The 15,341-nt window shown below is 45.9% G+C and overlaps 1 protein-coding gene across 1 annotated transcript; it reads left to right on the top strand.

Moving 5' to 3' along the window:
- Positions 1 to 592: 592 nt before the first annotated feature.
- On the top strand, positions 593 to 14,312 carry LOC135804513 (aminoacyl tRNA synthase complex-interacting multifunctional protein 1-like). The gene is made up of 8 exons (XM_065318399.1): positions 593 to 762; positions 1,684 to 1,736; positions 2,202 to 2,350; positions 8,663 to 8,714; positions 10,226 to 10,367; positions 11,235 to 11,320; positions 12,770 to 12,819; positions 13,527 to 14,312. Exons 1-8 carry the CDS (start codon positions 746 to 748, stop codon positions 13,632 to 13,634), a joined length of 657 nt encoding a protein of 218 aa, XP_065174471.1. The 5' UTR covers positions 593 to 745; the 3' UTR covers positions 13,635 to 14,312.
- Positions 14,313 to 15,341: the final 1,029 nt, after the last annotated feature.

Raw genomic sequence — 15,341 nt, 5'->3', positions numbered from 1 at the left:
GTATTGTGCTACCTGCTGTTGACACATGTACATGTACATGGTGACACCTCCCTTCCTTATGATCTTCTTTTGGATAATGCTATTTTCCGTGGTTGGATTCACCCTCCCTTTCTTGTACTGGCTATGTATTATTATTATGTGCCATGACTCGTGGAGACGATAAAAAAAAAAGAAGTATAACCAAGATTTGAAACTCGGATGTTGAGCCATAAATAAATGTAGAAAAGAAAAGGACATAATGGATACGAGTTAAGAGTAACTCTCCATCACTGTAACTGGATACTTACAGTCAGAAAGTGCAATAACTTTTTAAAAGTCTTAGCTAGGCACAAAACTGACAGAGTACTGAGACACTCGACGTCCTGACACCTCTAGCTTCAACCAGGGAGTCGTAAAATGCCGGTATTTACGACTCCCTGGCTTCAACACATCTCCGTAGCGCTAACCGACAGCCTTCCAACTGTTACCATGGTTACTTGGAAGGTTCAAGGTTATGAGCACTGGCGGGGATTTCCCCCTCAAGATAATCACGCACACGCCATGCATTGTTGCGGATATCTGTTTCTTTCGAGTTCGTGCATTTTGGATGCTTTGAAAATAATAATTGACTTGCTGATAGTGGAAGAATTTTCTCATAATCAGTCGATCAATTGAGATCTACAATAACATTGCAAAGAAAAGTACGCTGCATGTAGCCGACTGTCATACTCCTGATACAAGGTCACAGCTCAAGGAATCAGGAACAATGTTCGCGTCCATGAGGTATGTTTGGCTTGGCACGGAGAATTGTGATACATATTTTGCCCTAGAGGCCTATCAATATTTTCAGGAGCATTCATTTCTCCAGCCAGAAACGAATGAATGCATCTAAAAAAATGCTAGTCGTCGGTGCCGCTGTATATTGACACTGTTTTTAGGTTCCCGTAGCCCACCGAATACTGGTACATGGCACAGGATTATTACAACTTTAAATACTAGTAATACTAATAATATTCCAAGTACACGTATCTCGAAACGAAGCCGTCTTCTTGCAGATCAAATACAAACATAGCAGGCACCAGTAACAGTGCGTTGAGTCCAGATTTAGAGCGATTTTATTAGTGTGCGGCACTGCTGGGGCAAGCCTTGATACAGTGTACTCTGTCCTGGAAACTGGTTAGCTGCCACCAGGACCTGTATCAGAGTAGAGGCATGTGACGATGGGGAAATCATGGTCTATTTTTTAATGGTTGCCTGAAGCAGTGGCCGCACCAAGCACAGACTGTGTGACACGGCCCTGCAAGCATACCCGGTGCGTGCGCGCGTGTGTGCATGTGTGTGTTTGTGTGTGTGTGTGTGTGTGTGTGTGTGTGTGTGTGTGTGTGTGTGTGTGAGCGTGTGCTGACATTTGAAGATAATACCAAGCCTGTGTCAGCATGCATACCGGTATTGCCAAGCCCGCTATGGGCACGTGCAGTCTGTTGTTACGTAGAAACCACTCACTTGGTGTGCATCTGAAAAGAAAATTGCTGCGCTGCTGTGCGTAGAACGTGCATGGTGGTGGTGTAGCGGTTTGTACAATCATCTTCATGGTATGGACATCATGTGAGCTTCATTGTCATGGGCATTTGGATGTGTGATGTAGAGTATTATCCATGTGTGGTGTTGAGGCCTACTGTTCTGTGCTGCTTTCCCCTCCTGCAGTGTGTTACTGTGCAGGAGGCAATTCCCAGCATTGGCACGCCTGGCAGTCGCAAGTGAGTGCTCCTGATCCTGATGCACCCATCTACACGTGTATTCTACATACACAGCCAATGTGATATACCGTATTTTCGGCAATACTTGCCGAGGCGCTTGGTAGTTTGCGAGTCCTAAAATTTCACCTAGTTTGAAAAAAAATGCACGCAAAAGCCCTGAAATGATGCGGCCCTTATTTCAGGCAGGCGGTGATAAAAGACCGGCGGCGCTAATTTCCGAAAATATGGTACATGTGCATGCTTTTGTGAATACCTGTGAAGCACTGTTGCTGGTTCTTTTCGTTCTCCTGCTGGAGATGCCCGTGTGGCCTGTGTCTGGCAGTGTACAACTAAACGTGTGTGTGTGTGTATTATGTGTGTGTGTATATGTGTGTGTGTGTGTGTGTGTGTGTGTGTTTGTGTGTGTGTGTGTGTGTGTGTGTAATATGTGTGTGTGTGTGTGTGTGTGTGCATGTTGATGTGAAGACCGCACGCTATGCTCCAACGTGGAATCGACACCAGTGCCGCCGGAGGAGACAGATGCAGCTGCACCAGAAAGTTCCACGCCAGCAATTCGCATGGCTGATTTCTCACGGCTGGATGTGAGAGTTGGACGAGTGACCACATGTGCTGAGGTGGGTGCAGTATTGTGTGCTGCCTAAGATTAGAATACCATGAAATCACAGTGTAAAGGCCAGGCGTATTCTTATTCAAACGGTGTAAGAGCTAAGCTTCTATTCAAGTCGGGCTTCTATTCAAAGCTGGTATTTCTTGTATGTGTGCCGATTACTCATCACTTGCTCATTTCGGTTTGTGCTCCAATTCACTAATAGTTGCTAAATGGACTTATCATGGCCGCCAAAATACAGGGAAATCGGGCAGGTCAAGCAACTCGCAACTCTTATCATGATATCTATGATGGAGAATAACGTGCATAGTTCAGACTCGGGTGGAGATCCAAGGATCAATTAAAAAAAGAGGACCAATATCGCATGAGCTTAACTGGTGGTGGTAGTGGATATTATAGCGTAATTTGTAGCTTTTTGGTCCTCTTTTTATAAATAGAGAATAAAGCGGGATTCACAGAAGCTTTTTTTTGCGATGCGATGGGCGATGCAACGCGATTTGCGATGGAGGCGTGCGATGCGAACTCGCGAAATACCACTCACAGAAGAAGTGAGCGATGCGAAGTTCAATGCAGGTGGGTACGTCACCATGGTATTTGCATGGTTTGGTACAACTTGTACAAATTTACAGGCAACTCTTGAGCCTTTGTACAACTTTGCTGTAGAAAAGGTCAAAATTGTACGCCAAATCGCTTGTCGCATCGCAAAAGTTGAGCCAAGCTCAACTACAAGCTCAACTTCTGCGATGGCCCAGTTGCGGCAGTTGCGTGGGCTGGGAGATGGCTGTGATTTGGGGATTTCCCGGTTTCGCTTAACGTGCTTTGTTATTATTTTCTCGCAAAAGAGAAGAAAGTAGCACTATATTAATATTTTAGTGAAATTGAACACCTGAAGATAGTTGCTAATGCCGACAACTTGATCGTTTTCAAATTACTGCAATACGGTATACATGTACAGTGCGTATCGGTTATAGTGTGGTCGTGTAAAAGAATATACTGCCTACAAGAATGATCTCTTATAGGCCATTCACACGACGGGCAAACTTACTTTTATCGTACCGTTTCCTAGGATATTTACTCGGATACGATAAACTTGGACACACGTGTGCAACTGATTTTTTATCTTGGCCGAGGCCCTTTTGCTCGCGATTATCTTTGCACGCCAGGAAAAGTGTCGGTTGTTGAAAGTGCGTACTGCAAATGCAGTGCTTGAACAAGGGAAAATTCAAAATTGAACATTTCCCGGCATTTTCAGGAGGTCACTATGGATACATTGACGGTTGCAAAGTTTGCCCAGCACCGTGTGAACTGGATCGCGGTTTGCCAGTGTTATCTTGGTCACACGCGTGCAAATGTTTGCACGTCGTGTGAATGGCCTATTATATTTTCATAATCATAACATGGGTTTCATGTGTATATTTATTCTTACAAGCAATCTCGTAAAAAATTGGTTGTGAGCAACACTGGCTCACACTCAAATCACTGCTTTTCACCAGAAAAATATTTTATTTCAACGTTTCGGTCATGAAATAACCATCATCAGGAATGAAGTGGGCACACCGGTTAGGATGGGTTAATAAATGAGGAGCGCTGCGAACTGATAACAAATCACACCTGCATGCACTATTACGAGAGAGAGAACAAAAGGACAAAACATCACCAAAAAAAACCTGGTATAGAAATAACGCAATACGCGACAACTCTAAATATGGCACAGGTACAGGAAACAAACAGAATGTACATGTGCACTAGGTGCATGCAGACATGTAAATGCAGGCGCTAGCAACAACAGTAGTAGTAACAGTGCACTAGTGCAAGGGGTGCAAAACCACCACTATCCACCTGATACTCGCTTTTCCTGGATAGTGGTGGTTTTGCACCCCTTGCACTAGTGCACTGTTACTACTACTGTTGTTGCTAGCGCCTGCATTTACATGTCTGCATGCACCTAGTGCACATGTACATTCTGTTTGTTTCCTGTACCTGTGCCATATTTAGAGTTGTCGCGTATTGCGTTATTTCTATACCAGGTTTTTTTTGGTGATGTTTTGTCCTTTTGTTCTCTCTCTCGTAATAGTGCATGCAGGTGTGATTTGTTATCAGTTCGCAGCGCTCCTCATTTATTAACCCATCCTAACCGGTGTGCCCACTTCATTCCTGATGATGGTTATTTCATGACCGAAACGTTGAAATAAAATATTTTTCTGGTGAAAAGCAGTGATTTGAGTGTGAGCCAGTGTTGCTCACAACCAATTTTTTACTTATGAAGCTGCGTCATGCGTCCTACAAGATTTTAAAGCAATATCGTGTACCGGGTAATAGAATATAATTATCGGTCCTAAGAATGGACTTTGCTTTGCCAGATTAGTACAAAGTGTATCGCAGGGGCGTAGCACCCGCTACGACTGGTACGACCATGGCCGTACCACTTTTCGAAAAGTGTGGTCTGTCCGGAACGTGCAAAACAGTAATAAAAAAATCAGGATCAATCGATGCATATGCGCATTGATGCGCATATTAAAATATTTAAAAGTCTTTGACCTTTTTCTAGACTCGTACTCGTACATCTGCCATGCATCTGTGCATGTCCGTCCACTCTTCTGACCGTGAAATAATTCTATGACTTTATAAACTGTGCCAGAAGTTCCCAGAACGCAGGATTTTGTGTCTTTTTTACAAAATTTTCCCGGGGGAGGTCCCCCCCGACCCCCCTCAGAAACGGCCTTCGGTCGTACCACTTCCAAAACCCCTCCTACGCCCCTGTATCGCCTGTAGTAATAACATCTTCCCGATACAGTTCTGAACCGACTCGAATTGCATCATAATGCTGCAAGTGCATCTGTTGTGGTCATGTAGCTCATGTTGCTCAGCCACATGGTGAACCTATGCAGGCTATGGCCCAGTTTGGGACTACTTTGGAAGTACGAGCAACCGCATACTGTATATCACCTTATTTTCGGTGTTGTAAAATTTCGGTAAAAGCCAACCCCTGACCTTTCGGTGTAAAGCGGGATTCACAGAAGCTTTTTTGCGATGCGACACGCGATGCGACGCGATCTGCGATGGATGCGTGCGATGCGAACTCGCGAAATACCATTCACAGAAGAAGTCAGCGATGCGACAAAGTTTTGCTGATTTGGGTACGTCACCATGATATTCGCGCGGTTTGACACAACTTGTAAAAATTTATAGGCAACTCTTGCACCTTTGTACAACTTTGCTGTTGAAAAGGTCAAAATCGTACACCAAATCGCTTGTCGCATCGCATCGCATCGCAAAAGTTGAGCCAAGCTCAACTTCTGCGATGGCCTGCGATGGCCCAGTTGCGTGGGGTGCGACATGGCTGCGATTTGGGGTTTTCCCGGTTTCGCGTCTGTCGCATCGTGTGTCGCATCGCAAAAATGCTTCTGTGAATCCCCCTTAAGGATAAATTCGGTATGCATGGCACCAAAAAAAAAAAAAAAAAAAAAAAAAAAAAAAAAAAAAAAAAAAAAAAAAAAAAAAAACGCTCTTGCACTAATATCTCCGCCAAGGCCAAAAGGCTCCACATATGCATACATGTTATGTATGTACAATGTACTACCGGTATACCAGTATACAAGTAAGGGCATGTTCGATTGGTTAGGATCGGGATCGGGATCCAGATCTCAGATCCGTCGGATCCTTCAGAGTCAACTGGACACTTTTTTGAGCCTTGACTGTTGCCATGTGGACGAAGTAATAAAAAGTCGTACTCACAGCGCCAGTTGTACAAAAAGTCAGCAAGCTCTATCTCGATCCACGTGTGCGTACCACAATGTGTACAAAAACGAGTTTTACCCGCCATATACGCACAAAGGTCACATTTGGATCCGTTGGATCCGGTCAATCCTGCTCCCCGAGGTGGGTTGACCGGATCCAAATCCGAAGGATCCGGATCCGGATTCGACCAATCGAAAGGGTGCGAATCCAGTGGATCTGGTGGATCGGGATCCCGATCCTACCAAACGAACATGCCCTAAGTTACAACTACACATGTAGTTGATTTTTTTAATTTGACAGTGATTTTCATGATTTTTACATATTTTGGTATTTCGGAAAATTTAGGTGTAATGTTAAATTAGGTGATCCAGGACCAGTACCAAAGTTACCGAAATTTAAATTACACCGAAATAAAGGTGTTATACAGTACACAGCAGCACTACGTTGCATGTATGATGATCTTCCTGGCTATGCGCATGCATATGATACGTCACACTATATTTATCGCGTGTAAGAAATATCGGAAATAAGAATTGAAAGTCGTTTTTCAAACACCCACGCTATAACCCCGATACCTACTGTATAATTACTACTAGTATGTAACAGGGTTCTAGCCAGGTCAAAATAGTAAGGGGGGGGGGGGGGTGGGGGGGGGGGTGGGCATGGGAAACAGTTACCCTATATCCCATTTTTCCACTTTCCAATATTGTCTTTCCACGCCAAATGCAACGTATGGGGCGAATCCCTGACTTCAACCCCAGACAAATGTGCCTTTATGAACCATCTATGCATATGAAAAACACGAAAGTCGGAAAATGAGTAGGGGGGGGGGGGGGGGGCGGCAATTTTTCACAGGGGAATGCGCAAAGAGAGTAGGGGGGCGCTGCGCCCCCCTACCCCCCTTTGGCTAGAACCCTGATGTAATCGACAACCCATGTTCAGTGATCGTTGCACCCCTATTCAACGCTAAAACAGAGGCTTGCGCTGCAAAAGTCCGTCTTGGAAATCAGGCGTGTATGCGAACCAGGCATCTATAGGAGACGCACTTTTGTACAAGAGTGTTGACTACACTCGTACCTCGTTTATTAGAGCGGGTCCCGGACCCGTCACTGTCCAACTCTAGAATGTCCGTATTGAACTCTGTTACTACTGTAAAATCGGGAATTCTCGGTGGTGTAATATTTTCGGCGTTTCCCAGAATCAACGGTTCAGTAGCGCAAACATTTCGGTAAACCAGTTTTCCAGGTCCAAAATGCATTTTGCACACTGTGTGGCATGGCATTGTTGAGTTTTAGGTCGCGTTTTATTTTAGGTAAGAATTTCATGTACCTGTACCAAAGTTACCGAAAAAAAAAGAAGAAGAAAAACTGCTTATCCATGCCGGTTCCTTTTCTTCTCCTCCCCTTCTCCCTTCCTTGCCGTGGTTGGCTAACACCCTCTCTCTTTGCATTGGCCGGTGTTCTCACTGTGCTATGAGATGCTGTAATAAATAAATCTCCACGGAACTTTTCCGGGTTTGCAGTAGTACTCTGGATCACATACATTTTAAATTCTAATGAGGATGGCCGGCCAGAGATATGGCATAATATTAGGGGCCATCCGTAATTATCGATCTTTTTCACGAAGAGAAAAGTTTCGTTCATGGGTGGTGGGTGGGTTGATCTTTGGAGGAGAGTTTCGTTATGAAAAACATTGATAGCTGAAACATCAGTCCATTCTAGCGGTCAAGTCGATATATTTTTCGTTCATGGGGTTGGGTGGGGGAGGGTCATAACTAAACTTTTTCGTTTCGTGAATATTATCGATAATTCCGGATGGCCCCTTATGACGTAACGATGTCCACAGAAAGTGACAAAAACGAGTAGTAATATTCCTACTAAAACTCACCCACAAGGGGTGCCCGGTAGAGCGAAATGCCCGTAACTTGGGTGTCCGGATACAGTAAAGCCTGTAATGGCGACCACTCGGATAAGGCGACCACTTTTCCTTGTCACAGACGCGTTCATATTCAAAACAGCTCGGATAAGGCGACCACTCGCTCAACGCGACCGACGACCACCCACCCGCGACCGCGTGCGTTGCACCCTGCTAGTACATGTAAATGTACGCATTGCATGGTGCACCATGCATGGTAGATCTACACATTGCATGGTGCACCATGCATGGTAGATCTACACATCAGGGCAGGAAGACAGTGTAGATGTACGTCATGGTGCATGCACGGCACTTGACAGGTCTGAGGACCCCAGGCACATGAGTCGTGCTCGAGTAGCATAGGTGTGTGTGTGCAGTGCGCAGTGTGATCATGGTGATACACTGATCAAAATGATATAATTATTATCACATGTATTATGGCGTGGATATGGTCACATGACCCACTGAACCTGGATAAGAAGACCACCTGGCCAAGGCGACCACTGTTTCTCGTCCCTTGAGTGGTCGGCTTTTACAGTTCTCACTGTACCTGAGGTACATGTATGAATGCGCAACAGTGCTAGTGATCCAGAGTTGTGCGATGCACTGCAAGGGTGAACTGTATTCTTCACTCTCTCTCTCTCTCTCCATGTGCTTGTTTCCACAGCACCCGGGCAACGAGAACTGGTACATCTCTGGTCTGGACGTGGGAGAAGAGCGTGAGTAGTCAACAGTAACATCCCGTTCATCTGAATATGGTCTACTTGGAAGTAATTCTAATATTTGCTTTCTTCAAAGTGTTTCTCGAATGTTCCTATATCAGTACAGTGTTTTCGCTCAATGTAAGTCACAGCCTTTTTCCACTAGACCTCAAGGCCAAAGAAGGGTAGAAAGGAAAGGGACATATGGATACGAGTTAAGAGTAACTCTCCACCACTGTAGCTGGTTACTACATACAGTCAGAAAATGCAACAGCTAGGCACGAAACTGACAGAGTACCGAGACACCCGATGACCTGACACCTAGCTCCCAACACATCTCCGACAGGTCGTCGAATTTCTCAGTACTCTGTCAGTTTCGTTCCTAGCTGTTGCACTTTCCGACTGTATGTAGTATGCAAGTAGCTACAGTGCACTACTACATTGTAGTGGTGGACAATTGTATCCATATGTCCCTTTCCTTTCTACACTTATTATTGGCACAACATCCGAGTTCCAAAGAAGGGTTTGTGACTTGCGATCCAGTATCTCGTACTCACACTACTCAGTTGAATAATTATATTGAAATGGTTTGGCAACTGGCTTGCCAAACTCTGCTGTAGTCCTGTAATAGGCAACGCCAGTGCTTTTGAAACATGTGACCGCATTCTGTCGCTCCCTGTTGCCTGATATTCACATTGCACGTGTAGACGTTTTTATAAAGTCCAATGTTTTTCTTACGTACGCTCGTAGGTATGTTGACTACAGCACTTCAAAGTATTTCTTTAGTGTAAAGCAGAGGGCTTAGAGCTGTTAGGAAGTAGTTCAAGCATTTCTTTATAGTGGAGGGAAAGTTCCCAATTATTGTGAATATACAAAATTTGGACAGCGATTTATTTTCCTCCACGTCATGAAAAGAAACTTGCAGGGAACGCGAAATGAACTTTCGTGGGAAGTTTCGTGAGATCGGGTCATGGCGTACGTGCACTTGGCGCGTGCAAACTACGAAAATGTGCAGAACACAAAGTTCGTGCCAAAATTCGCACACATTTTCGCAAGGCCCGTCGCGAAACTTGGTTTGAATTTCGTTTTGCAGAACCTCTCTACTATCTCGTACCATTGTCTTCCCCCCACCCACACACACACACCATGTATGTACCCACTATCTCGTGCCATTCTCTTCATCCCCCCCCCCCCCCCCCTCCACACACTATCTCGTACCATTCTTCCCCCCTCCCCCCCCCCCCCCCCCCCCAATACATACATACACACTATCTCGTACCATTCTCTTCACCCCCCCCCCCCCCCCCACACACACACACCTCAGACCTGCCCATCGCGGAAGCGATGATAGCGAACAGCTATGTTAGACATAGCAACTTGTGCTGGGATTACACCATTCAACAGCTTGCAAGGCTGATGAATTGACCGCCACTAATTTTAGCCTGGTATCCACCACACAGCTGATTGAAGTGTTTTTTTTTCCCACACATACACACTATCTCGTACCATTCTCTTTTTTTCTGGTTTAGATGATCGCCCCATTGTAAGCGGTCTTGCGAAGTATGTCAGTAGTGAGGAATTGACTGGACGTCTTGTCATGGTGTTTTGCAATCTAAAGAAGAGCAATTTCCGCGACATGCCGTCCACTGCTATGATCTTCGCCTGTATGAAGTAAGTAATAGTCATGCAGCTAACTCACTCTGTTGTTGTTGTTGTTGTTGTTGTTGTTGTTGTTGTTGTTGTTGTTGTTGTTGTTGTTGTTGTCGTTGTCGTTGTTGTAGTCGTTGTTGTAGTCGTCTTCGTTGTTTCTGTCGTTGTCGCTGCCGTTCGTCACTGGTGGCGGTGCCATAGTAGTTATACTGTAATACTCTTGCCACTGGCCGTGGGGTATGGGGTATGGGAAGGTACAACTGGTAGCCTACTAAGTGTTTCTTCTGTCAGGCGTCCACCATTGAAATCCTTTATTCTCACGATGGCCTGTGCGCCTTTAGTTTTCACCGCCATGATGCAGTGGATTGTGATTGTGGGCCGATTGAAGTCACAGGGGGGAATTACAGCACGCCTTTTTTTATAACGGTATGGATGGGTGAACAACCCAATCTCACTCACTCTCATAAGGCAGACCTTTGGAAATAGTATGTGGTGTTCGTTGTACTGGCCCTGAAGTGTTACAAGGCTGTAGGTCCTTTGGTTATGGCCAATGTGGTCCACTGCCCCCTAGCGATCCCAATTTAGTGGGGAACATGCCCTGCATGGTACATGGAGAGAAGCTATGAAGTGCTGGCATTGCCGATGCTAGGGTAAGTGCCCTTTTTGGCTGAAGCTAAGAAAGGAAGGATGACTAGGTAGCTAGATTGGTGTACTCCACCCGAGTGTGGTGTGTAGCCTTCATAGTAGACTCCATGGGTACCCAGTAGCTTAGTCTATTCTCCACTGATTCTAAATGTGGTGAGTGAGATCAAAGACAGCAGTCATGGACCAGGCAATTGTAATTGGCTAATTGGCTTTGGTAACTGTTGTGTTTGCTTCTTTGTCAAGGGATGAAGAAGTGGAGATTCTGTCAGTACCAGAAGGCAGCAAGCCAGGTGACCGAATTTTTGTGAAAGAATTCGATGACCTTGGACGTAAGTGACGGTCATTTCCTACAGTCCTGACTGGATGGTGGTAGTGACTACACCCAATTTCCAAAACTTGCTCCGATCGCTTCGATTTTGGTCTCATTCGATTCTCCCAGGCTTAGTACATAGGAAATCTGCAAGTATTATTCAAATCGGCCCAGCCATTTTTGAGTTATAGTGATTTGAAGTGCGCCAAGTTGGACTTTTGCTGGAAACAGAAATGAATGGGAGTGATGGGAGAATCGAGAACGACCGCACAGTCAGTGCATGCAGTACAGTGTACAGTGCACACGCCTCGTCACTCGAACTGCGCGTACGAAATTGCATACTTTGGTATGCTGGCGCAGAACAAATTCGCTCGTAGAGGAAGACGAAAGCGTCTCACCACCTTGTAATTTCACATGGCCAGTAGTTTTTCGACGCTGAAGACGATGGAATAGTCCGCGACGCTGCGACCCGACAAGAACAACCCGAAATTCATACCCTGAAAAAGCGCTGAGCGCAGAGCTCCTAAATTTTGTCGTATGGAAACGGGACTTCGGGTCTCAAGGGCACGAACATCTCCTCTCTCAGATAAAGCAATTCACTCGATGCGATATTCTACAATTTGACCTGGCCACGCCGAAATGCACTGCCATGTCGGATTCTCCCATCGGAAGTATAGAAACTTGTTTCCAAAAATCAGCGTCTGGGTGCGAGGGAGTAAAGTCACTAATGGTGGTGCGTTCTTCCCCGGTTGACCGGGCTAGCTTGGATAGATTGTCTGCCCTCATTCCAGCCACTCTCATTCGCCATTCCTCTGTACTACTTATACAGGCCGCTCGCGCTCGTGCATTCGTAGCCGGTAGTGCTCTGCATTGGTAGCCAGTAGTGCTCTGCATTCGTAGCCAGTAGACTGAGTAGTGCTCTGCATTGGTAGCCAGTAGTAGTGCTCTGCATTGGTAGCCAGTAGTAGTGCTCTGCATTGGTAGCCAGTAGTAGTGCTCTGCATTGGTAGCCAGTAGTGCTCTGCATTCGTAGCCAGTAGTAGTGCTCTGCATTGGTAGCCAGTAGTGCTCTGCATTGGTAGCCAGTAGTAGTGCTCTGCATTGGTAGCCAGTAGTGCTCTGCATTCGTAGCCAGTAGTAGTGCTCTGCATTGGTAGCCAGTAGTGCTCTGCATTGGTAGCCAGTAGTAGTGCTCTGCATTGGTAGCCAGTAGTGCTCTGCATTCGTAGCCAGTAGTAGTGCTCTGCAAGCTGAAGAAATACTGTAGATTGACTTCAGGACATCACAGTGGTGCCGGTATCTAGGTTGCCCTTGTGCTGGGTTCGCACACCTGTTCTCTTGTGAACCTCTGTGTGTGTGTGTTTGTGTGTGTGTGTGTGTGTGTGTGTGTGTGTGTGTGTGTGTGTGTGTGTGTGCGTGTGTGTGTGTGTGTGTGTGCGTGTGTGTGTGTGTGTGTGTGTGTCTACAGCTCCTGACAAGGTCGTTAACCCAAAGAAAACCCTGTGGGCCGGCATCAAGGTGAGATGAAATTTCACGCCATGCATTTACCATGGTTATGGGTACACTTGGCCCGTGACGAGAGTACATAAACTGTTTGTTATTGTTGTTGTTAAGCTTGATTTTACTTCACCATAGGCACAAGCAAAATCTCCCTTCTCACTGGGTGTATTGCCACAGATCTCGCACAATGATGAAGTTTATTTTGTAGTTACGAAGTCTGAAGAAAGTATTGAACGGCCTCTGCTGGGATGATGACTACACCATAGCTCAGTGGTTAGAGCATCGCTGGCTACAAGGGAAGGTCCCTGGTTCGAGTCCTGGTGGTGGCAGTCAATTTTTTCTTCAGACTTTTCCCGTTTGTCTCTTTCCCTCAAACCAGTCAACATTTATTTTGTACCCTTGCCCATAAGCATGATTGTACTGATCCTATAGCAATGGGCTATTGCTCACTGGCACGGTTACTATGTACTTGGCATTAGAGGATTGACTGCTACTGCTGTCATGTGTTGACACAGTGTTGCTGACAGCTGTGCTTCAAGTGCAATTCGCTTTTACGCTGTTATCCGATGTGCTCTTCCTTCGCGTTTTACTTTCCTTGTACTTCATGCCCGTCCTGTGTGTGTGTGTGTGTGTGTGTGTGTGTGTGTATGTGTGCGTGCGTGCGTGCGCGCGTGTGTGTGTGTTGTGTGTGTGTGTGTGTGTGTGTTCATGTGCATACCTCCCAGGCTGATTTGAAAGTCAGTAATCATCTAGCCCTTTACAGAAACTATCCGATTGTCACGTCCCGTGGCAAAATCACGACCGTCAGGCTCCAGGATGGCCTAATTGGCTGATGGTGGTCCTACTGCACACAGTGAGCATCAGTATTGGGCAGTACAGCCCGACAATGGCCATACGATTACGGCAACTATGTCCTCCCATGCTACTGCACTGCATTGTAGGGCAGGGTTGATGATCGACATGATGTGATGATGAAGCCTATGCCTTCAACTCCTTGCAAGTGACATTGAAAACGGTTTCATTGCATTCTGATGTGGCTCTTCAGAGCAGTGGCACTGTCTGTGTGTACGTGTGTCAGAGTAAGAGTTATCCTACATCACTGCAGCCTGGCTAGCGGCTGCGGAATGACTGTATTGGAATTTGCACTAACATGGTGCAGCAGCTCAAGAATTAGGTCTCCCTTGGATCCCGTGTCAACTCTCTGATTAGGCCACTGTCCTGTTTGTCAGCATCGAAGTCTTTAACAACCGCTGTTTGTAGTGGTTCCTCTCTGTATTTGCCATACTCATGTACATGAATGGGGAGCACCTTAACTTGATTCTTTTGCAAATTTCTAACTGCAGCACGGTTATCTTCGTACAAAGCTTTGATTTTGATAGTGATTACTTCGGGTCGCACCGTTGATGCTGAGCTTGATTTTCTTTCGCTCACATCAAACTGCAGCGCATATTTCAGAATTTGTCTGTACAGATTTTCGAACAGAGTTTTGATGATGACAATGATGTGTTTTTTAGGGTGGTGAGTGAATGCCACTAGGAGATGCACCTGTGTGTGCGTGCGATACGGTACTGTCTTTGCTGCATGATCTGTGAAGTCTGACCCCCATGGCCCTAGGAGCTGGCACAATGGGTATTTCTGCGCCGCCCTGGAACCGAGCAGCAACCTTGGTGCTCGGAGCTCAGTGCACGTGTTTCCTGCCATAACCAGCGGCAGCGCGCGCACGCGCGCGCGCGCACACACACACACACACACACACACACACACACACACACATAGTGCAGTTCTCACGCCAGGGATCAAATTTCACTTTCCATCATCACTGTAGAGCCTGTTAGTGCGACGAGTGTACAAGAGAATAGTTTACACTCTACCGTGGCAGCTGACAGGTCATGGTGCCGCACACAACGCAATGAGAGTTTGGTTTAGCGGGGTTTAGGTTATAAAAAAAGCAATGAAAAGATGAGTGCAATCAAGAGTCCATAAACACTTGTTGCAATGACAGAGTGTGTTGCAACTTGCAACCTAGTATCACAGGGCATGGCATGCGTCCAAAAAACCACACATAGTCATGCCCGGCATGCTGCCACTATGGCAAAGTCAGGGTCTCTCGTAGTCATGTTCTCAACTCAGGTCCTCCTGATGTTATGATTATAAACTTGCGCTGAGACAACTTCCTGTCTGTGATCATGATTTTCACTGTTTACCATTATTATTTGCCATGGCGACCCCCGTAAGTCCGTAACTGGCAGGGCAGGGCCTTTTAAAAAAAAAACCCCAAAAAATCCTCCCGTTGTTAGTAGCAAGTACTCTCGTTAGCAGTTATAACGTTAGTACTTTGACTTTTGTAGTTATTAGGCGGGTTACAGAACTGTCGTTCGCTGCCTTACCGTATTATCTCTAATATAAGCACGGTCCTTTATTTTTTCAATGTACCTCCGCCCCGTGCTATTAATGGAGACGTTCCTTTATTGGAGACTGTTCCATTATTATTTCAACCTCATTTCAGAGGCATGTTGCCATGCCAAATTCATGTCAGACAC

Source organism: Sycon ciliatum, chromosome 1, assembly GCF_964019385.1.
Source record: "Sycon ciliatum chromosome 1, ocSycCili1.1, whole genome shotgun sequence".
NCBI classification, from domain to species: Eukaryota; Metazoa; Porifera; class Calcarea; order Leucosolenida; family Sycettidae; genus Sycon; species Sycon ciliatum.
The sequence above is the reverse complement of the archived record's forward strand: the minus strand, read 5'-3'. Positions and strand labels throughout refer to the sequence as shown.

Bases quoted from the DNA above. Each gene is read 5' to 3' on its own strand.
- LOC135804513 (XM_065318399.1), top strand. The intron at 1,737-2,201 runs GTGAGTGCTCCT...GTTGATGTGAAG, and splicing joins GGCACGCCTGGCAGTCGCAA to ACCGCACGCTATGCTCCAAC. The intron at 8,715-10,225 runs GTGAGTAGTCAA...TTTCTGGTTTAG, and splicing joins TCTGGACGTGGGAGAAGAGC to ATGATCGCCCCATTGTAAGC.